Source organism: Salvelinus fontinalis, chromosome 23, assembly GCF_029448725.1.
Source record: "Salvelinus fontinalis isolate EN_2023a chromosome 23, ASM2944872v1, whole genome shotgun sequence".
Classification (NCBI taxonomy): Eukaryota; Metazoa; Chordata; class Actinopteri; order Salmoniformes; family Salmonidae; genus Salvelinus; species Salvelinus fontinalis.
The window spans coordinates 33,936,474-33,959,837 of record NC_074687.1 but is presented as its reverse complement, the minus strand read 5'-3'; the positions used below and the strand labels follow the sequence as shown (position 1 = coordinate 33,959,837).

Below are 23,364 nucleotides of genomic sequence, written 5' to 3'. Positions count from 1 at the left end.
TCCAGATTCGAGGTGAATAATACTTTAGAGAAAAAAACAGATCCGCACCACATTGGGTGAGGCGGGTTGCAGGAGAGTGTTTTGAAGTTGAGTTTTAGAAAAAAAAATGTAAAAGATATGCGAAGAAAAGGATATAAAAATATATATACACAGGACACGACAAGACGAGGACAAAGGACGTCTGACTGCTACGCCATCTTGGATTACTACAGTACAGTCCAGTACGCTGCTGTGAAAGTTAACCACACCAGTGCTGTTGACATGCCAGTAGAGACCACTGTGGTACAGAACACTGAAAACACCAGGTTTTAGTGTAGCTGGTGAAAATTAAAGAGAAAGTAAAGAGAAATAAGCCAATTGTTATGGACGAATTGTAGGGATATTTTCCAACTATTCTTCTTGTATAATATGTTTGCTCCAAAAATGCATTTATTGTAAAGACCTTCACTGACGTTTTAGTTGTTAGGAAGAGGCCTCATGAAGACAGGACGTCAGCTCTGCATCCCAATTTAAGTCCCTCAGTACTTCTAGTTGGTGTCAACCACAGACATCACTGAACTCAACCCCCTTGAGGCCTAATTCAAAGATCTCCACCTGTCTCCCCCAACACATTCCACAGCCATCTGTCTCCTACAGAAAACCATTAAACTTTGTATAAGACTTACATATCCGTTTCGGCATCATATAGTGCTAAATGTCAGTGGGATGTAGAGTTCATGGTGAATGCTGATTAATGCATAATTTCTAAGGCATATTCCTGTGGTACCAAGTACTAAGGAACATGAGTATAGATGTACTGTAAGAGGATGGCAGTTAGTGTTAATGTTAGGCCTCCACCTCAGCGGCATCCTCAGTGAAGAAGGCTTTCACCTGCTTGCCCCTGGAGACGTGCTTGATGCACTCCAGCTCCCCACCGTAGTTGCTGGGATTCTGGAAGTGAATCTCCAGGTAGTCCCGCAGGTCCTCCTCATCCAGGATGTCTTCTATATGGTTCAGGAGGATGGTGCGCTTCGGAGTGCCGCAGAACGTCTGGAATAACAGAGTGGAGAAAGGTTCCAGTGTTAATTTCGAAACACAACCAGAACCAAGTCTGGATTTCTGTTAGCATTCTGTCACAGGAGACTACCACACAGTAGATAGGCATGTGTTAAAGTCCTGCTCCAACAGAGAATATATAACCCAATAAAGTAGCATGTGGTGCCTGATTGGGCAATGCTTATGACATACAGTACATAAATAAATGACAGGAGAAAGATTAGTGAATATTATTTATCTTACCAAAAACTTCTTCAGCTGGTAACTGTAAACGAGGCCAACGTTCACGTTCACTTCACAGTCGACATCCACACTGTACTTCCTTTTCAGGGCCAGACTCTCTGCCACATAGTAGACAAAAATTATATTTTCTTCTCTGCTTAACCATGTTGAATACTGCACTCACAAATCAAATCAAATGTTATTTGTCACATACACATGGTTAACAAATGTTAATGCGAGTGTAGCGAAATGCTTGTGCTTCTAGTTCCGACCATGCAGTAATATCTAACAAGTAATCTAACAATTTCACAATGAGTGATGGCCGAACGGCATAGGCAAGATGCAGTAGATGGTATAGAGTACAGTATATACATATGAGATGAGTAATGTAGGGTATGTAAACATTATATAAAGTGGCATTGTTTAAAGTGGCTAGTGATACATTTATTACATCAATTTTTCCATTATTAAAGTGGCTAGAGTTGAGTCAGTATGTTGGCAGCAGCCACTCAATGTTAGTGATGGCTGTTTAACAGTCTGATGGCCTTGTCACGCCCTGGCCTTTGTTATCTTTGTTTTCTGTAATAGTTTGGTTAGGTCAGGGTGTGACAGGGGGGATGTTTGTGTGTTTTTGTCTCGTCTTGGGTGGTTGTATGGTATAGGGGGTTTAGGTAGAGTAGATGGGTTTGTGTTTGAGTGTAGGTGTCTAGGTATGTCTATGGTTGCCTGAATGGTTCTTAATCAGAGACAGCTGTCATTCATTGTCTCTGATTGGGAGCCATATTTAAGGCAGCCATAGGCAGTAGGCTTTTGTGGGTAGTTGTCTATGTCTATGTTGCATGTGTGCACGTAGTTTGATTAGCTTCAAGGTTGTTTTTGTAAGTGTTTGTCTTCATTAAAGAAGATGTATTCATATCCCGCTGCGCCTTGGTCCTCTCTTCAAAGTTACGACGATCGTGACAGGCCTTGAGATAGAAGCTGTTTTTCAGTCTCTCGGTCCCCGCTTTGATGCACCTGTACTGACCTCGCCTTCTGGATGATAGCGGGGTGAGCAGGCAGTAGCTCGGGTGGTTGATGTCCTTGATGATCTTTTTGGCCTTCCTGTGACATTGGGTGGTGTAGGTGTCCTGGAGGACAGGTAGTTTGCCCCCGGTGATGCGTTGTTCAGACCTCAGGTGCAGACCTTCTTCACCACGCTGTCTGTGTCTGTGGACCATTTCCGTTTGTCCGTGATGTGTACGCCGAGGAACTTAACTTTACACCTTCTCCACTACTGTCCCGTCAATGTGGATAGGGGGGTGCTCCCTGCTGTTTCCTGAAGTCCACGATCATCTCCTTTGTTTTGTTGACATTGAGTGTGAGGTTATTTTCCTGACACCACACTCCGGGGGCCCTCACCTCCTCCCTGTAGGCAGTGTCGTCGTTGTTGGTAATCAAGCCTACCACTGTAGTGTCGTCTGCAAACTTGATGATTGAGTTGGAGGCGTGCATGGCCACGCAGTCATGTGTGAACAGGGAGTACAGGAGAGGGCTCAGCACACTCCCTTGTGCGCACCCCAGTGTTGAGGATCAGCGGGGTGGAGATGTTGTTTCCTACCCTCACCACCTGGGGGCGGCCCGTCAGGAAGTCCAGGACCCAGTTGCACAGGGCGGGGTCAAGACCCAGGGTCTCGAGCTTAATGACGAGTTTGGAGGGTACTATGGTGTTATATGCTGAGCTGTAGTCGATGAACATCATTCTCACGTAGGTATTCCTCTTGTCCAGATGGGTTAAGGCAGTGTGAGTGAATATGCACACACACACACCCTAATGATTAATAGAATAGATCTACTGTACCTCCAGTGTTGAGGAAGGTGATTTTTCCTTTCCCAGAGTACATGTCATAGTCCAACCTCTCCACCTCCCCTCCCCCTCAACTGGGCTTGGAGAAGATAATCTCCAAACAATCTCTCATTTGCTCCTCAGGCATTGGGAAGGGGGGGGGGGACATTGGAGAAGTTGACTGTCTTTGTGGAGACATCAAGGTGCACCTGCACAGCGACAGCCACAAACCTTGTTCACAGTGTGCCACCTTGTCAACAGTACAGCACTAAATCAGCCATAATATAAGTAATGGTGGACAAATTTTCTTGAACGTACCCCTAACTCCTAACTCAAAGTAGATTGGAACATGCCGTTACACTTTGCAGTAAAGACGGTTATTCCCTAGCCTAGCACACACACAGACTCCTTGGTAAATGAAATCATTATCAGGTGTAGGAGATTGTCTTTTAAGGGCCACTAAACACACCGATTGGCACGTGTGTTTGTCTGTTGCTCATTAGAAAAATGAGATTTCAGTTTTGGAGGTGTGTTTCATCCCCATTTGGTTATTGACGTTTGTCCCCCATGAGACACTGTAGGCACGGAAGCCTATTTCACTTCCTCAAAATAACCATAATGATGTTTTTGCCAAGGATGTTTTAGTTTTACATCTAACTAAGGTGTTTGGTACAATATTTCTCAAGTCAGAAAATGTGCAACGTTTTGTCTTATGAAAACAAAGTTGGAGGTGCTGGTCAGGTGTGTCTCACTGTCTATGCTATTGGATAGAGCAACCACCGCAGCTGTTCACCCCATGTTAGTGGGCAAATGGACATCATCAAATCAAAACCCAAGCTTCATTTACCCGTTGTGACGCACAGATGTTCCAAACTCAGTTTTAGAAGAGACTGACTTTATGACCAAAAGTTAACCTATTTACACTTTTTAGTCAATTTTGACAGTAGAATAACTGTTTCTGACTCGAATCGATGCCACATAGTCAATTTTCAAAGGGATTTGTTGCTTTTTAAAGGCAGTCACTCTTTAATGTCTTCAAGGTACTTAATTATAACATTAATTGCGTGAACTACTGTACCTCAAACTTGACAGAGGGGTCCAGTGTAAGGCTTTTAGGCTTCACATACACCTTGTCTTTGTCACAGGACACAGTGCACTTGGCCATCTTCAGGATCTGGGCTGCCACTAGGGAAAAAAGGGGAATCCCAGTATTACACATACAATGAACATAGATAACTCTGGAATAGGATCAAATCTGATTTGTACAGTACATTACTATACATGAATTTGTCCTTTATCAAGCCACAAAAGTAAGTGATCTAGCCTATTATATATCAAAGGCTAATCCAAAATGAGAAGACATGGTCCCTTTGTCTGTTCATATCTGTACCTTTTTCCTTGATGCACTGACCGCTGTCATCGCTGCCCTCGTTCTCCTTACTGGTAAACTTCACTTTCTTCTCAGGGATCTGGGCATAGATCTGAAGCCAGCAGAGTCAATACTGTGAGTGTTTGTTTCTTTTTAGTCCCCTCATATTAAGTTCATATCAAAGCAATCTGTTGTTACAGCCTGCCGGTCAAATTGACAGAGGGGTGGACATTCTGAACCTTGTTCGAAGTCAGTTATTTTTGTAGGAGCTATTGAAAAACACATAAAAATTGCGTGAGATGAAAATAGACACACTAAAAGGTCTGCAATGTGTAGGCCCGTTGAGTGTACATTCTGAACCTTGTTTGAAGTCATTAGGTCACATGAACAAGGAGCTATTGAAATTTTGAATTTTTAAACATTTATGTAAAAACGTGTGAGATGAAAATGGACAAACTAAGGGGTGTGCAATGTGTAGGCCCACTGAGTGGACATTCTGAACCTTGTTTGAGTCAAATAGGTCACATGACCAAGGAGCTATTGAAATTCGAATGTAAAAAAGTTTAAACATTGTTTAGGCTCCCTAACTAATTCATCTAGGAATACAAAATGCTGCTCACATTTCCACATGTTTATTAGCTTTGGAAAGCGAATGAATGTCCAAATCGTGAAAATAAGACCTGTTCAATCTTGTGCGCAATTTTTCCAATATCATGACACTTATTTGGAGTCTGTGACTCAAGTGGTTTGAAAGCGCGAATATCCGTCGAATATCCCATTTGAAATTGGCTTTACCTCAGTGGAGAACCGATTCTCTTTCTTGTTCAGTAATAATTCCAAGTTCCTCGAAGTCACGAGGTTAAAATCAAAAGTGAAAGTTATTTTATGCACTATACAGGGCGCAACCATCAGGGCTCAACACAACATATTAGTACGGGTTTTCCATGATAACCGAAGTGTTTTAAGTGTCGAATTTCAGAATCGTCTTTCCCCTGAGACACGAACTGTCACTTCAACAGGACAGGTGAGCAATCAAAGTTTCTGAAATAAGAGTCATACAAATATGATCATGTTTCAATCAATATAGGTCGACCTAATTGTCTGAATAATGACGGAAAAAACAGTGATTTTGGAGGGTCTGCCAGACGACCTAGACAAAATTAGATCCAAGTTGGATTTATACTTCAAAAACAAAAGAAGGTCTGGAGGAGAGGTATTACAAATTCAAGACTATCCTGGGGACAAGAAGAAGGCTCTGCTCGTTTACCTCGAAGATGCATGTAATTATAAAAATATTTTGAAATCAAGATATTTACATGCTGTCAATTTAGACACAATCTGATTGTGAATAAATTTGCCTAATTATACAGTGTATCTATTGTGCCCAGGCCTATATCTGAAGTATTGTGATAAACAGTTAATGTAAACAATCTAAGTATTTTGACAAAGTTCTGAAGCACCAAGATTGTGTTCAGTAATGTAATGTCTTAGGAGCCAAAACAGCAGAATCTGGTTTTGTACAATGGATTAATTAGGCCGAGACTACATATACTGTACCTAATGATGGTATTTGATCATTTCCCCAGCTCTGCAGAAAGTGTTGGCTAAAAGAGATCATAAGATAGATTTTAAAAAACCCATTGGGGTGGTTGAGCTTCAAGTGAAACTGAAAGAGAATGGCGGTGAAACAAAAGTGAAGAATATTAAACCACCTCTCTTACCAAAAAGAGACAATCTGACTCTTGTGGGGAAATCTGCACTCAACACCAAAGAGACGGTGAGCATTTGTTTATTTGTTATATTGCATATATTGCAAGTTTGCCATATTACAATATTTTGACATGTGTTTTTCTGTGCCTGTCTTTATCTGTGATGTAGCAGCCAGTGTCAGATAGTCAAGCAGGTAAGACTGATATTCATAAAGACACTTATTCATCAATATATAACATCAATATGGGAATCACATTCATGTCAATTCTCTCTTTCTCTCGCTCTGTGTGTTTGTGTGTGTGTGTGTGTGTGTGTGTGTGTGTGTGTGTGTGTGTGTGTGTGTGTGTGTGTGTGTGTGTGTGTGTCTTTCTGTTTATTTTTCAGATTCAGTGGAGGATAAGGATATTAAAGCAGACACATATACACTGCTTGTTAGAACCACCAAGGAACTCGAAAAGGAGCTCCTTAAATTGTATTTTGACCAGTTTGCATCGGAAGAAGAAGGGGTCAGCATTACAAGACATGGCAAGAATAGCTGGATCCTCAAACTGTCCTTTCAGTCAGGTAAGGAGTTATTTTACATAGACTTATATAATTAAAATTTTCTTTCCTCAAATTAATATTATATTGTGGATTTACTCTATGTGGGAGTTATTAACCACGCACTTGGATTTATTTTACTGTAATCAGTGTACATTTCCACTTTGTGCCTTTTGGAATAAACACTGTAATTAGATCTGCTTACTTGTTTATCATTCAGAGGTTACTTTGCTATGACTGTAAAATGGAATGTCTCATCTCAGCTGGGAATAGGGGTCATGAGGAAATGCTTCCTTCCCTGTCACAAGAACACAATGGCTGCTATTTGAGTCTTTGCATTTTAGAGAATTTACATTGTTAAATTACATGTCATCTACTTATATCAACAGGTGAACATCATATGAGTTTATTTCTTGAGTCTGTTTGGACAATCATGCCCACCAATAAATTCTTTACCTCCTGTCAGATGCAGAGAAAGTCCTTGCCAAGAAGGAGCATCAGTATGGCATTTCTGTGGAGGTGTACAATGAGACTGCTGTGGAAGGGAAACTGGACAACAGGCGCTTCGTCCTGACTGGGTTTAATGAGAGCTGCAAGTGCGACATCATCTCTCTGTTCATCGGCAGCTGCAGCCAAGGGGCTGAGCATGCTTGGGAGACCATGGACGATGGAGACAGAGTAGTGGTCAGCTTCAAACAGAACATTGGTGGGTCCACAGATACATCAAAAAGATGTATACACAACATCTCTAATATTACGCCATTAAATGAAGTTCAATGACCAAAAAACAGCATACAATACTAATCTAACTATTAACATTTTATGTTATGCAGACATAAAGTCCTTCCTTAGGAAATGTGCATCAAAGAAGTTCCAGGGCATGGAGATCGGGGCGTGTCGTTTAGAGCTGACAGACTCTGTGCTTGTCCAGGGAGACATGAGCCAAATCAAAGGAGGAGTGGAGGAGGCCCTCAATCTCTACTTCTCCAGCAAAAGGAGCAAAGGAGGAGATATCAAGTCCCAGATCTGGGTTACCAAGGGCAAGAGCATGGTCATCACCTTTGAAGACTGTCATGGTAGGCCCCTTTTCAATTACATTATCCTCTAGAAATAGGATGACGTTTTAAGCTAACGTGTTCAGTAAATTCTGCCCTCTGTTCACTTTATTCCAGTTGCCTATCAGGTGGCGGAACACAAGCATCATTTCGGTGGGGTGGACCTCATAGCTCAGCTATTCTACTCCAGTCTGCAGAAGGCGTTAACAGGGCAAACAGCTCCCCAATCAGACATCCCTTCTAACATAGCCCTTTGTCTCAGTTCAGCACTTTTCGACTTCATTAAATGTGATGAAGCCCGCAAGCAGGATTTAACAACTGGACTACGTAAGGTCAATGCTAGCATCTCCTTCAATATGATCACAGAACCCCCACAGATGGAGCTGGACATGACCATGGAGAAGGAGTCCTTGGGCATGCTCAGACTGGGCCCTAAATGGGGAAGAATTGCCCGGAGAGAGGCTCTGGCCTTGCTAGAGAAATACAAAGAGGTTCAGCTGCCCACAGCGGTGGAGGTCTGGGAAAGGGTTGAGAATAGTTGTCTTGGTCTCAAATCCTCTGATGCCAGCATCTCTTACAAGAAGAGCAATGGTGAGATTGTGGTGGTAGGAGTGCAGAATGAGGTGAAGACCCTTGTGGAGAAGATTGAGCACATGGTGAAGAAGGTCAGTGATGAGCTTCAGATGGAGAGGAACACAATAGTAAGAAAAATCTCACTGCACTCCAAAGAGAAGTTTGAGATCATCTGGGATATTGTCTCTGGCAAACTAGTGGACGTGGAGTTTTCCAAAGATGAAGAAAGCTTCATCATATGTCTAAAGGGTTTGGAGAACAAGGTGAGTACCGCAGAAGGTGTTGTCCATGAGGCAATGGGGAATGTTGAAACCAGACTGCTTAATGTATCAGTGCCTATGATGGAGTTCTTGAAATCTCTGGACCTGAAGAAGTTTGAGAGGAAGCATTTTGCCCAGAACCACATATCATCTGTATTCCTCCTTGGTGATGGTTCCATCCAGATCCTTGCAGAAAGAGCTGACATCCAGAGAGCTGAAGACACATTACATGAGGTCATCAAAGAGGAGGTCATCAAACTCACACCAGACCAAGCCCATGTGACCAATGGCGAACAATGGACACAGTTCTTTGCCATACTTAATGGCGACCTCAAATTCACCAAGAACAACCACAATGTCAGCATCTCAGTAACACAGGAGAAGATTGGAGTCTGTGGATTCTCCAGTGTGGTGGCAGATGTGGCAGGGAAGTTGAGGGGATACCTGGACAACAAGAAGCCGGAAACAGTGGATGTCTCTCTCAAATCAGTCCAGGAAGTAGAGTTTGTGGCCTCTTGCATGAACCTCTCAGAGGTCCCTGAAATCAAGGTTCTGGGCGTGACTATACTGCCATGCAAAACACTAGGATCTCCTTGTCTGAAGATCACGGCAGCGAGTGATAAAATCAAAGAGGCTGTAGATGCAGTGAAACAGCAGGTCAGTACAATTACAACGGAGAGGTACACATACTCCAAAGCCGGAGAGTCCAAAGTCCTAGAGAAAAACCAAGTGGATCTGCAGTCTAAGTTCAAGGATTTAGGGTGCAAACTCTACCTATCACCAGTGATTACCCACTGTCAGAAATACAGATACAACATTGAAGGTTGCTTCACTTTAACTGTTGGTCAGGGTAACATCTCCGAACATGCTGCAGATGCTTTGATCTGCCCTCTGAGCAGCAGTCTGTCCTTTGATACTCCGATCGCCAAGCAGTTCCTTCGGATTGGTGGGCCTGATATCAGGAAGGTGTTTGACAAGTTCCTGAAGGAGAGGCAGACTCTACAGCCAGGAGATGTGGTCTTGTCCAACCCAGGCACCCTTGGAGCTCAGCACCTCATCTATGCAGTGATTCCAGTATGGGAGAAGGACACCTCAACTCTAAAAAATATCAATCTACAGTTGACGGTCCAGAACAGTTTACTGAATGCAGACATCAAGAAGTGTGTCTCCATTTGTATGCCAGCGATGGGGTCTGGTACCTTTGGTTTTCCCGACACAGAGAGCTGTGCAGCAGTTATCAAGGGAGTCCTCGGTTTCATTAAACAGAAACCCCAACACCTGAGGAACATATTTGTGATAGACTCCGATGCCAAGATAGTGGGGGAGTTCCAGTCAGCCATTAAAGGAGAGGTAAGTTCACTTCTCAACATTCCATTCGATGTTTAGTGTTTGTTTATAATGCCACCTGGCTATACCTGTGATTAACATACCATGTCAAACCTTGGTACATGCATGGGTTTGATTAAGGAGGAAATGTGCAGTGTTATTGTAAATGGGGTCAAGTATTCCTGTTGAAAGTCAAACCTCTTCTTGTCCACTTCATTGAACAGGGTTATGGTCGACAACAAATAACCAACAAAACAGCAACAGGCACAACTCCAACTGCTCCCTCTGCAGCCACTGCCCCACATAACACACATCCACCACCAGCCCTAGTGGCTAAGCCAGGCTCAGACATCAAAGGTTAGTTCCTTCAAGCATACTTTTTGTATAATCATACCATACGGTTGAATACTGCAGGAAACCTATAGCATGCCCTGTCCCCACAAAATGATTTCCAAGTTTTTAGTATAAGGTTTTTCAAGATGAGTGATGAGAAGAGAATCATCCAGCCCATTGCTTATCTCACTACACCCCATATGAAATATGCAGACAGACGGATTAAGTATGTTTTCATTGTAATATTTCTGACAGGCAACTTTCTAGTTCCGCCCATAACCTTTAGACTTCATAGCATTCCCAGAAAGCATGGAATATTGAGTAATTGTTAGTTTAACACTTAAGATATGACCGTTATGCTGTAGAATTTGTGAATTTTGTCTTTTGTATAATACATTCTATACATTTGTTTATACTGAATTAAGCAGACATTTTAGTTAACTTTAATTTCATTAGTTATGCTCCAACATTCCCTCCATCTTGTGCCAACATCAATTATTTTTAAGTCTTGGTTCCAATAGTTTATTTTTTCTGAGATTGTCAGTTGGATATGTTCTCTGCCAGGTTTTGTATATCTAACCTATCATATGAGCATCCTTTTCTGACTCAATGTCCAATGTTATTTTGCATGTATTTGAAAATATCTACATTGGTCAGTCCAAAACTAAATGTATTTCCTGTTACCAAATAATTTACAGTTTCTGTGCCTTTAGTTTTCCATTTGGACCAATTTATCGGTGAATTCTTAAAAGCCATTCAAGGATTGTTCCTAATGTTTGGTATACTCAGTGTATATGTCGCAAGTAAAAACATTGGGTAGCGAGTTGATACAATTCATAGTCTAGAAGGTTAAAACCACCCTCAGACTTGAGCAGGCTTGAGCCTGTTTCTTATGCTGAGGTCTATAAAGCACTGAAGGCAATAGACATTAAAATGTCTGCAGGTCCAGACAACCTGTATCCCTACCTCTTAATAATAGCAGCTGGTATTATTACTGAAGCCTGAATCCCTAGTGAACTCAGTTAAAAAAACGTCTTCATTGAAAATAACATACTGAGCAGAGTTCAGTCTGGCTTTAGATTGGGGCACAGCACCACAACTGCAGCTATGGCAGTGGCAAATTACATCATTAATGCTCTTGATAAAAAGCAACATTGTGCTGCTCTGCTTGTGGATTTATCAAAGGCATTTTATTCATTTGACCATGAATTGTTGCTAGGAAGACTCAGTAACATTGGTCTCAGTGAAGGGGCAGTAAATTGGTTTAGGAACAATTTTTCTGACAGATCACAATGTGTACATACTGACAATCACAAGTCTAGCTTACTTGAGATTAATAGAGGTATGCCCCAGGGTTCCATTTTAGCTCCTGTGTTCTCAATTTCTATGAATGATTTGGGAAATGGGATGCAACCAGAAAAGTTACATCTAAATGTAGATGATACAGTCATATATTCATCTTCTCCTTCTCTGGTTCAGGCTGTTCAAGAGCTCCAGACTGCTTTTCAGTCACTGCAGGCCTCCCTTTATGGTCTCAAACTGGTCTTGAATGTACAAGAAACAAAATTCATGACCTTTACCAGAGCTCGAACTCTGCCAGAGAAGGTTAGCATTGTCACATCTGGTGGCTTATCTATTAAAAGAGTGTCATCCTACAAATACCTAGGTATATGGTTGGATGACAAGTTGTCCTTTAAAGTTAATTTAGCTAATCTTGTGAGGAAGCTTCAATTGAAATTGGGTTTTTATTTTCGTAATAAGGCTTGCTTCCCGCTTATGGCTAGAAAGAAGCTTGTTCAGGACATTTTTCTCTCTGTAATTGATTATGGTGACTTGTTGTATATGCATGCAACCTCCTCCGTCTTACAGAGACTGGACTCTGTTTATCATGCATCCTTGCGCTTTATTACAGATGCCAATCACTCACCCACCATTGCACCTTGTACCGAATGGTAGGTTGGACCTCACTTTATATGCGCAGGAAGCTACATTTGTATGTGTTCATCTACAAAGCCCTTTTGGGTAAACTCCATCTTTACCTCTGCAGTCTGGTCTCCTTCACCACCAGCAGTTACCATACCCGGTCTGTTAGGTGGTTGTCCCCAGGACATTCACAGTATTAGGCATGACTGTATTCTCTTCTTGTGCACCAGAGGCATGGAATAGTCTACAATCCATGCTTCATCTAGATATGTTAGTGCCACTGAATTAATTAAAAATATTTTTGGGAGACTCTTACGGAGGAGTGTAAATGTTTTTTTAGGCTGGATCATGTTGTGTGTTTTAATTCTGTAATGTATTGATTGTTGCTGCCTACTTTTTTAAGAATGTTTTCGGTGGGGTAATTGTTTCATTTAATTAGATCTGCTATCTTCATTTTTATTCTATTAACAGTGATTATTAGTGGAGTGTCAGTGATCCTGAAGAAGGGAGACATCACCAAAGAGACAGTGGATGTCATAGTGAATTCCAACAACCATCATCTGAATCATAATTCTGGCAAGTGTGTTTTAATGTTTTTAATGACATGTTCACGCGTTTTGTTTTCAGTTTGTTTTCATTTGACGGTGTACGGTAAGTCTCTAACTTATGTCTTATCTCAACAGGTGTGTCTGGAGCCATCCTAAAGGAAGCTGGGAAATCAGTAGTGGATGAATGCAGAACAAGGGTACAATCACTTGGTACGGTATACTTTTTAATTCAACCTTAATTTATCCAGGAAGTCCCTTTTACAAGAGGACTTAGTGAAGCGATAATACTTGATATGATAAGATTAGGGTATAAAATCAATATTTCCAGAAATAATATAGTATTCAGCTTGCTACCAGGCCATTAGTGTTGAACCTTAATCACAGAATACAGATTTTCTTTGTCCCAATTTCCCCAGGTGTCCTGAAGGACGATGATGTTGTGCTCTCATGTGGTGGGAAACTGAACTGTAAGAACATAGCTCAGATAGTTGGGCCCAAGAATGCTGCAGATATCACTACCTCCATAGAGAAGGTCCTTAATCTGTGTGAGCACAGGAAGGCAGTCACAGTGTCCATTCCTACTATTGGCACAGGTGATTCAACTGAAATATATTGTAAAACTAAATGTTCCATTCCAGTGTAACTTGTAATGATTAATCAATCAATTTATTTGTTTCAATTGATCTATTTCTCACTTTGGATGCTGATGTCTTGTGCTTCAGGGAAAGGTGGGATTGAGCCCAAAGATTCCATCAAGGCCATACTAAAAGGACTGGAGAGCCACATATCACAGATGCCTTCATCCAGCATCAAAATCATCTTCATAGTGGCCTTTGAGCAAAAGATCTTTGACCTCTTGAGAGATTACTTCAACGAAAGGAACCTGGGCCCACACAAAATCGAGCAGGTAGATTTAATTCACCTAAGGCTCATTTGAAAATGTTTTGTTGTTTTGTTGATGAGTGTGATAACTAGAGGTGTGTATTCAGAGGGTGAATGGGCAAGACAAAATATTTGAAGTGTATTTTAATGGGGTATGGTAGTAGGTGCCAGGCGTACTGGTTTGAGTGTGTCAAGAACTGCAACACTGCTGAGTTTTTCATGCTCAACAGTTTCCTGTGTGTGTATCAAGAATGGTTCACCACCCAAATGACATCCAACCAATTTGACACAACTGTGGGAAGCATTGCAGTCAACATGGGCCAGCATCCCTGTGGAACGCTTTCCACAGGGATGGGGGTGCAACTAAATATTAGGAATGTGTTCCTAATGTTTTGTACACTCAGTCTACATTACTGTGTATAGTTATTGTTTTTAAACCCATTCTTTGGATTCTCAACCAGGACAAAGATGATCTTTGTAGTGATGATGATGATGATGATGATGATGATGACAGTGACTCTGATGATGATGACACCAGCTCTGGGGAAGGAGACGGCAGCCTTGGCCAGACAGGTTTGTACAGTTCCAATGTATTACAGCATGTGATATTCTGCGACAGTTGATGTCTGCTACTTATTCTTCCTCTGTAACCTTTACCCTTTATCCAGGAAAGACCATTGAAGCAATAATTGGGCCAGTGAAGGTCAAGGTGGTATGTGGGGACATCACTAAGGAGAAAACAGACGCCATCGTCAGCAGTACAAACTCAAGCCTCAATCTGAACTCAGGCAAGATCCCTATTCCAACTTTCAAATCAGCTGAACATATCTGATATTCTTTCATCATAAAGGTCTTCAGGTGAAGATAATTACACTCATGTTGTTCCTCACTGTGTAGGTGTTTCAGGAGCCATTCTAAAAGCAGCTGGACAGTCGGTTGTGGACGAGTGCAAAGCTTTAGGCATGAGTCTTCCATTTCTTCCATAAATACAAACAAAGTAAACAAGAATTAAAATATGGGTAGCTGGGGAAAAAGGTGGTGTTTGTGTAAGAAGTTAGACATGCTAATGCATTTATTTTCTGACCCCAGGGACCCAACCCAATGATGGTGTTGTCATGACCAAACCTGGAAACATCCAGGCCAAGCACATCATTCACATGGTGGGGCAGACCAAGGAGAAGGAGATCACCAGCTCCATGCTCAAGGTGTTGAAGATGTGTGAAGACAAGAAAATCCAGTCGGTCTCTATTCCAGCACTTGGAACAGGTAGGCATAATACCATTGTAGTATCGTTGTTAAAAACCTAAAAGTGCCATTTATTATTTGCTTTGCATGTATTGTAATGATAAAGAAATACACTAGGCACCAAAAACACAAATGTTTATGCTCCTGTACAGGTGCTGGTAACTTGGGAGCAGTGGAGGTTGGGAATGCAATGTTGCACGCAATAACTGAGCTACAGAAAACCATCGGAACCCCATCAGTTAAAACGATTCACATTGTTATATTCCAAACCAAGATGATGAAGGACTTTGATGAGGTTATGAAAAACTTCAAAAAGGTGACACCCAAGACTGCTGGTTAGTAGTAACCTAATCGTCTTCAGAAATATGACTATATAAGCCTTTAAAATAGTTTCTTTACAAGTGTTTAAGCCTTTCCAGGTGTTTAATCTTTTCCACAAGTATTACTATGCATGTTTCTCATATATTATTTATGTATATATTTACTTCTACAACAGCCAAAAAGTTATCAAAAACGGTCCAAAAAAACACACCAGCCCAGCCTGCTCCTACCAAACCAGCCCTGTGTTTGGCCAGCGCCACAGCAGCGGTGGTCTTCCCCAGTATGGAGGCCGAGGTGTACGGGCCTTCCCCTGCCAGCCTGGCTCAGGTGAAGAAACTTCTGGACGAGCTGGTCTCTGAGGAGTGCGTTAGCCAGGACCTGCCCTCCAGCCACCTGCCCCTGCTGCTGGAGCCGCAGAAACAGGCCATCGTGGCCCTGAGCCAGAATAACCAGGTCCGTGTCCTGGTAACATCCCCAAACAAAGTCACTGTCTCTGGGAAGAAAGACGACGTTTTTTCCGCTGTCCTCCAGATTAGGGACTATCTGCTGGGGGCGAGGGACAGGGATAACCGGGAGGGAGAGGAGAAGAGGATGAGGGAGACGGTGCGCTGGGAGGCCGGAGAGGGAGAGTCCTGGGGAGAGCTGGATCAGAGTCTCAGCTATGACCTGGAGCTGGCCTGCCACAGGAAAGACAAGAGTTTTAAATATAACCACCAGGGGGAGACATTCACTGTTGATCTGAGCGGAATGCAGCAGACTGACAGCAAAGGGACAATCACCAGGGTCAAAAGGAGCCTTGTGGCAGATTCTGACACAGGTAATACCTTGGTTATATGTTTAGGAAAAGCTTTATAGTCAAGCATCATTTATAGTTCATACAAATGTATAGTTTATCAAAAGTGTATAATACAGAGCATCAAGAGAATAGGAATTGAAATAATAAAAATGTATTTGATAATAACTAATTGATCCTGAGTTTTTACATTGATGATCTGTTCAATGGTTTCCTCTATGCTTCTGTTTTTCAGCTGTCATTCAGTTCCCACGTAGCTGGACCAGAATGGACAGCAAGGATCTGGAGATAGTCACACTGGCTCCTAACTCAGGGGAGTACCAGAGCATAGAGAAGGAATTTGTTGCAACCTCCAAGAAACCAAATACTAAAACACAATCAACCGTTCAGATTGTCCAGGTAAATTAACTATTACTGATATGATATACACTGAACAAAAGTATAAACGCAACATGCAACAATTTCAAAGATTTTGCTGAGTTACAGTTCATATAAGGAAATCAGTCAATTGAAATAAATAAATTAGGCCTTAATCTATGGATTAGGGAATACAGATACCTTGTTGGTCACAGGTACCTTTTTAAAAAAGGTAGGGGGGTGGATCAAACAAAGCAGTCAGTATCTGGTGTGACCACCATTTGCCTAAAGCAGTGCTACACATCTCCTTAACATACAGTTGATCAGGCTGTTGATTGTGGCCTGTGGAATGTTGTCCCTCTCCTCTTCAATGGCTGTGCGAAGAAGCTGGATATTGGCAGGAACTGGAACATGCTGTCGTACACGTCAATCCGGAGCATCCAAAACATGCTCAAGGGATGACATGTCTGGGGGGTATGCAGGCCATGGAAGAACTGGTACATTTTCAGCTTCCTGGAACTGTGTACAGATCCTTGCGACATGGAACCGTGCATTATCATGCTGAAACATGAGGTGATGGCGGCGGATGAATGGCGCGGCTGATGAATGGCACGACAATGGGGCCTCAGGATCTCGTCACGGTATCTGCATTCAAATTGCCATGGATAAAATGCAACACTGTTCGTTTTCCATAGCTTATGCCTCCCCATACCATAACCCCACCATGGGGCACTCTGTTCACAACGTTGACATCAGCAAACCGCTCACCCACACCACGCCATCTGCCCAGTATATTTGAAACCTGGATTAATCCGTGAAGAGCACACTTCTCCAGCGTGCCAGTGGCCATCCACTGAAGTCGGTTACGACGCCAAACTGCGGTCCGGTCAAGACCCTGTTGAGGACGAAAAGCACGCAGATGAGCTTCCCTGAGATGGTTTCTGACAGTTTGCAAAACCCACAGTTTCATCAGCTGTCCGGGTGGCTGTTCTCAGACGATCCCACAGGTGAAGAAGCCAGATGTGGAGGTCCTGGCTGGGCTGGCGTGGTTACACATGGTCTGCGGTTGTGAGGCCGGTTGGACTTACTGCCAAATTTTCTAAAATGGTGTTGGAGGCAGCTTATGATAGAGAAATGAACATTAAATTATTAGGCAACGGCTCTGGTGGACATTCCTGCAGTCAGCATGCCAATTGTACGCTCCCTCAAAACTTGAGACATCTGTGACATTGTGTTATGTGACAAAGCTGCACATTTTAGAGTGGCCTTTTATTGTTCCCAGCACAAGGTGCACCTTTGTAATGACCATGTTGTTTAATCAGCTTCTTGATATGCCACACATGTCAGGTTCATGGATAAGCTTGTCAAAGGAGAAATGCTCACTAACAGGTGTAATCAAATTTGTGCACAACATTTTAGAGAAATAAGCTTTTTGTGTATATGGAACATTTCTGGGATCTTTTATTTCACCTCATGAAACGTGACCAACACTATACATATTGCTTTTATATTTTTGTTCAGTGTAGATTATATACAACCAGGAGATGAATGTAGTGCTTGTATTACTGACAATATCTATAATGCTTTATCAACAGATCCAGAGGATTCAGAGCAAGGACCAGTGGCAGAGGTACGCAGTGAAGAAACAGGCGTTGGATAAGAAGTATCCTAAAAACAAGAATGAGCTGAACCTTTACCATGGCACCACCAAAGACATCTGTCAGAAAATCAATGCCTGTGGTTTCAATAGGAGCTTCTGTGGGAGAAACGGTAAAGAACATTCTTTATCAACTCTTACACTGTCCTCTCCATTCACATAACAGTAATGCACTGTAGAGCTTAATCAAACAAAGATTCAAACAAATTATCACTTAAAAAACGGTCTCGTCATTATAGATTCCTGTCGTGAAACCCTCCATTTCATTCCATATTTAACTTCTTGAAACTTTCTTGAATAATTCGGTTTCTTTTGGATTTTTTTTGGTTTCAGCTACTGTTTACGGGGATGGGACCTACTTTGCCAAAGAGACGTGGTACTCGTGCCATGATGCCTACTCCAACCCAGACGCCAGTGGGCTTAAGTACATGTACCGTGCCAGGGTGCTAGTGGGTAACCCCTGCCTAGGGGTGCGGGGCATGAAGGAGCCGAACCCTCTGAACCCTACTGATCTCCATCAGGGCCTGCATGACTGTGCTGTCAATGACCTGCAGAATCCCTTTATTTATGTGGTGTTCTGGGATGCAGGGGCCTACCCTGACTACCTCATCAGCTTCAAGACTGTATGAGAGAGAGGCGCCTGTTGGACTTTTTTTTAAAGAATACAGCACTGAAACGCCAATAATGCAAAATGTAACATTTGCACTCTATAAACTGTAGAAACTGCACTATATATACAAAAGTATGTGGACACCCCTTCAAATTAGTAGATTTGCACTTTCAGCCACACCCATTGCTAGCAGGTGTATAAAATCGGGCACACAGCCATGCAATCTCCATAGACAAACATTGGCAGTAGAATGGCTTTACTCAAGAGCTTAGTGACTTTCAATGTGGCACCATCATAGGATGCCACCTTTCCAACAAGTCAGTTATTAACATTTCTGCCCTGCTAGAGCTGTTCCGGTCAACTGTTAGTGCTGCTTATTGTGAAGTGAAAATACCTAGGAGCAACAACGGCTCACCCGCCAAACAAACAAGGCCAAACAAATTCACAGAACGAGACCGCCGAGCGCTGTAGCGCGTAGCATGCAAAAATGGTCTGTTCTTGGTAGCAACACTCACTACCGAGTTCCAATCTGCCTTTGGAAGCAATGTCAGCACAATAACTGTTTGTCGGGAGCTTCATGAAATGGATTTCCATGGCCGAGCAGCCGCACACAAGCCTAAGATCACCATGCTCAATACCGAGCATCAGCTAGAGTGGTGTTAAGCTCGCCGCCATTGGACTCTGGATCAGTGGAAACGCATTCTCTGGAGTGATGAATCACGCTTCACCAACTGGCATTCCGACGGACGAATCTGGGTTTGGCAGATGCCAGGAGAACGCTACCTGCCCCAATGCATAGTGACAACTGTAAAGTTTGGTGGAGGAGAAATAATGGTCTGGGGCTGTTTTTCATGCTAGGCTAGGCCCCTTTGTTACAGTGAAGGGAAATCTTAACACTACAGCATACAATGACATTTTAGACGATTCTATACTTCCAACTTTGTGGAAACAGTTTGGGAAAGGCCATTAACTTTTTCTGCATGACAATGCCCCTGTGCACAAAGCGAGGTCCATACAGAAATGGTTTGTTGAGATCGGTGTGGAAGAACTTGACTGGCCTGAACAGAGCCCTGACCTCAACTCCATCGAACACGTTTGGGATGAATTGGAATGTGACTGCGAGCCAGGCCTAATTGCCCAACATCAGTGCCTGACCACACTAATGCTCATTTGGCTGAATGGAAGCAAGTCCCTGCAGCAATATTCCAACATCTAGTGGAAAGCCTTCCCAGAAGAGTGGATGCTGTTATAGCAGCAAGGGGGGACCAACTCCATATTAATGCCCAGTGTTGTCGTACTCAAGACCTGTCTCAGTCTTGAGTCCGGTCTGGAGATCACATATTGAGTGTCTTGGTCTTGTCTCGCTGTCGGTCTTGTCTCAGACAGTGAGGACTAGTAATGTCTTCTCAAGACCAGAAAAATGTTTGCAGTCAGAGTGCAGTATAACTGTAGATAGAGCCAGTATAACTCCAGTATACTGCAAATACTGCGTCCAAAATAAGTTTTTTTTTACTGCAGTAATTTTGCATTGTGACTGCAGTTACAGTGCACTATAACGGCAGTATTCTGCAATTACTGCGTCCGAAATACCAGTCGACTGCATTTTCAAAACTGCTATCTTTTAAAACTGCTAAAAAACGAATTATCAGCTTCCATTCAGTCAGCACATAAAACCGCATAGCCAGGCCAAATATATACACATCTTTCTTGAAACTTTAATATCTTTACATGATCTATTAGAGACATGTTTGTGCAGCTGTGAACCTATAGGCAGGCCTTCAGTGTGTGACTGGTTTGTGATTCTGAAAGGCCAGCAACCGTAATAACAGCACATTCATGTAGGAGAGTGCACTTTTTGTAAAACACAAAGGACCAGTGGTGTAGTGGAGGGTATACGCAGGTATAAACCATATAACCACTTTTTTATATTCACTTCTTATTCCCTAATGATGTGTAGAGGAGGTATGATTCATCAATTATGTAGTACAATAGAGAAATCATGCACAAAGTAGCCTACACAATCGCAAAGCACGTGAAATAAATGCACATGCGTGCTGCTCATATAGCCTAGTTTCAGCGGAATATCATCTGCAGGCAGCAGAAGTGTGCAGCACTCAATTGGATTTGAAATGGAGCAGCTCACAGAAGAATGACATCGGTAGCCGGTAAAGTAAGAAAGACGGTTCAATTTATGATATCTACCAGTAAATTACTCGTTGGTTATTACTGCATTGTCGGAACTAGAAGCACAAGCATTTCGCTACACTTGCATTAACATCTGCTAACCATGTGTATGTGACAAATAAAATTTGATTTGATTGTAAATGCTAACTAAGGCAACAACGGGTACGCAAACCATGTGTTCACAAAATTTACCCCGATGTGTTTACTTAGGAGGCTATTTGTGATGCTCAATTGTCATCATGCGCTGTTTGCATCCGGGGCGTAGACACCCACTGTAGAGCTAGTACCTGGCAGGGCCGTCCAATCAGATTGATGTTGTTTAAGCATTGTTGTTGACCTTTTTTTATTTTTTCAATTAAAATAGTGTGATTTTGAGAGTGAATATCTGATAAATCTATAGGAAAACATAGGATTTTTCATACAGTGTTCCTTTCCTTCGCTGGGCAGGTCGTTTGGAAACTTTTTGGCAAAATTAGAGTATACCCACTTCTCCAGGCACCACTGCATAGGGCCGATGGAAAGACAGCAGTCACACACAGTATGATGTTAAAGGATAAGCAGTCCATGAACTCAGATATAATAAGCCTGTAGGTCTTAATCATAAGAATACAAAAACACAACCATTCATCAATCACATTTATTTATCAAGCCCTTTTTACATCAGCAGATGTCACAAAGTGCTATACAGAAACCCAGCCTAAAACCTCAAACAGCAAACAATGCATATGTAGAAGCACGGTGGCTTGGAAAAACTCCCTAGAAAGACAGGAACCTAGGAAAAAACCTGGAGAGGAACCAGGCTCTGAGGGGTGGCCAGTCCTCTTCTGGCTGTGCCGGGTGGATATTATAAGTGTACATGGTCATTAAAAAGGCCAGATTGTTCTTCAAGATGTTCAAATGTTCATAGATGACCAGCAGGGTCAAATAATAATCACAGCATTTCCCAATCGAAATGTATATTCCTTCCCATTGCAAAAAACATTTCACGTTTAGCACACAAAGTAACCAGTGACCTAAAGTTTAAAGTGAAGCTGACAGTGTTTTAACTACTTTGCAGATATGAACAAACAGACCATCATAATATAATACCTGTCAAAATATAAATTTCTGCTACAAATATCAAGTTATGCTACAAAACCATCTTCATAAGAGGTTTTAAAAATAGGTTATATTTGACTCAATGTTCCATGATGTACACTAAGGCATTGTTGGCAGAATAGATGGAGGCAGTTCAATGCATAATTAATATAATCCACCAATACATTTCTTGGTAGTCCAAAAAATATTGCTATCAGGTTGTAAATCACAGCTGACCTGGTACATTGTTTCAATTTCAATGACTCAATATTCTAGAAGGCCCATTGTTCCCCACTGTGTTTGGGTTGGTAATAATTTGTAGTGGCTTTATTTTACTTCAGCATGCATTCTTTTCACTATTCTGAACATCTAAAGAATCCATATGTTCTGAAATATGAACACTGAAATACTGGACATTTTGAACTCTTGTTATGGTAATGATTTGTCAAAATTACAATCATGGCCTCAGTCTTGACTCGGTATCGAACCCCTTGTCCCGATCTCGGTCTTGACTCGGTCTCGGACCCCTTGTACCCCTCCCAATCTCGGTCTTGACTCGGTCCCGAACCCCTTGTCCCCCTCCCGATCTCGGTCTTGACTCGGTCTCGGACCTCTTGTCCCCCTCCCGATCTCGGTCTTGACTCGGTCTCGGACCCCTTGTCCCCCTCCCAATCTCGGTCTTGACTCGGTCCCGAACCCCTTGTCCCCCTCCCGATCTCGGTCTTGACTCGGTCTCGGACCCCTTGTCCCCCTCCCAATCTCGGTCTTGACTCGGACTCGATTTGCCCGGTCTTGAATCGGTCTTGCTTTAGGTGGTCTTGAACACAACACTGTTAATGCCCATGATATTGGAATGAGATGTTCGACAAGCAGGTGTCCCACATACATTTGGTCATGTAGTGTAGTTTAGTGGTAAATAGTAGGCCTAATGCCTTAACATTATATTGTATTGATTTTCCTGTGAGGGTTCACTAAAAGCTGCCTTTGTTTGGCACAGAAAAGCTGTGAACTGTACACTATTATGTTTAGTTTGGTTTTGAAATTCTGACAATACCCATGTCAAAATAAGTATTCTGGCTTTTATGTCTCAAATCAATATAATCTCTGCAAATCACGAAGTGCCTCTTCTAACCTGTCCAAGTGCAGCCAAATAGTGTGGCTCAGTAGGTAGGGCATGGCACTTTGTGGGTTTGATGCCCACGGGTAACCAGTATTAAAAAGTATGAAGTATGCACTCACTATAAGATGCTCTGGATAAGAGTGTCTGCTAAATGACTAAAATGGAAATGCATAACTTAATGTCCTGTCTTTACCCAAATAATGTTCTCAGGGTGTTCGTATATACTGTTTTCACAAAGTCTTCACAGTCCTAGACTTTTTCCACATTTTGTTGTTACAGCCTGAATTTAAAATGGTTTAAATTGAGATTGTGTCACTGGCCTACACACAGTACCCCATAATGTCAAAGTGGAATTATGTTTTGACAAATTTTAACAAATGTATTAAAAATGAAAAGCTGAAA

At 42.2% G+C, this 23,364-nt stretch overlaps 2 protein-coding genes across 2 annotated transcripts; one reads left to right on the top strand and one right to left on the bottom strand.

Annotated features, from left to right (window-relative positions):
• Positions 1 to 825: 825 nt before the first annotated feature.
• On the bottom strand, positions 826 to 5,078 carry LOC129821484 (N-myc-interactor-like). Its single transcript, XM_055879166.1, has 6 exons — positions 5,069 to 5,078; positions 4,647 to 4,717; positions 4,470 to 4,560; positions 4,158 to 4,264; positions 1,279 to 1,431; positions 826 to 1,029 (listed from the first exon to the last, which is right to left on the bottom strand). The coding sequence occupies exons 1-6, from the start codon at positions 5,076 to 5,078 to the stop codon at positions 826 to 828; spliced, it is 636 nt and encodes a 211-aa protein (XP_055735141.1).
• On the top strand, positions 1,363 to 23,364 carry LOC129821179 (protein mono-ADP-ribosyltransferase PARP14-like). The gene is made up of 21 exons (XM_055878533.1): positions 1,363 to 5,728; positions 6,035 to 6,225; positions 6,327 to 6,351; positions 6,543 to 6,722; positions 7,165 to 7,404; positions 7,532 to 7,774; positions 7,871 to 9,936; positions 10,137 to 10,269; positions 12,640 to 12,744; positions 12,852 to 12,926; positions 13,133 to 13,309; positions 13,439 to 13,623; positions 14,060 to 14,171; positions 14,267 to 14,386; positions 14,496 to 14,558; positions 14,688 to 14,864; positions 14,996 to 15,178; positions 15,340 to 15,981; positions 16,193 to 16,356; positions 17,910 to 18,084; positions 18,305 to 23,364. The coding sequence occupies exons 1-21, from the start codon at positions 5,557 to 5,559 to the stop codon at positions 18,598 to 18,600; spliced, it is 5,724 nt and encodes a 1,907-aa protein (XP_055734508.1). The 5' UTR covers positions 1,363 to 5,556; the 3' UTR covers positions 18,601 to 23,364.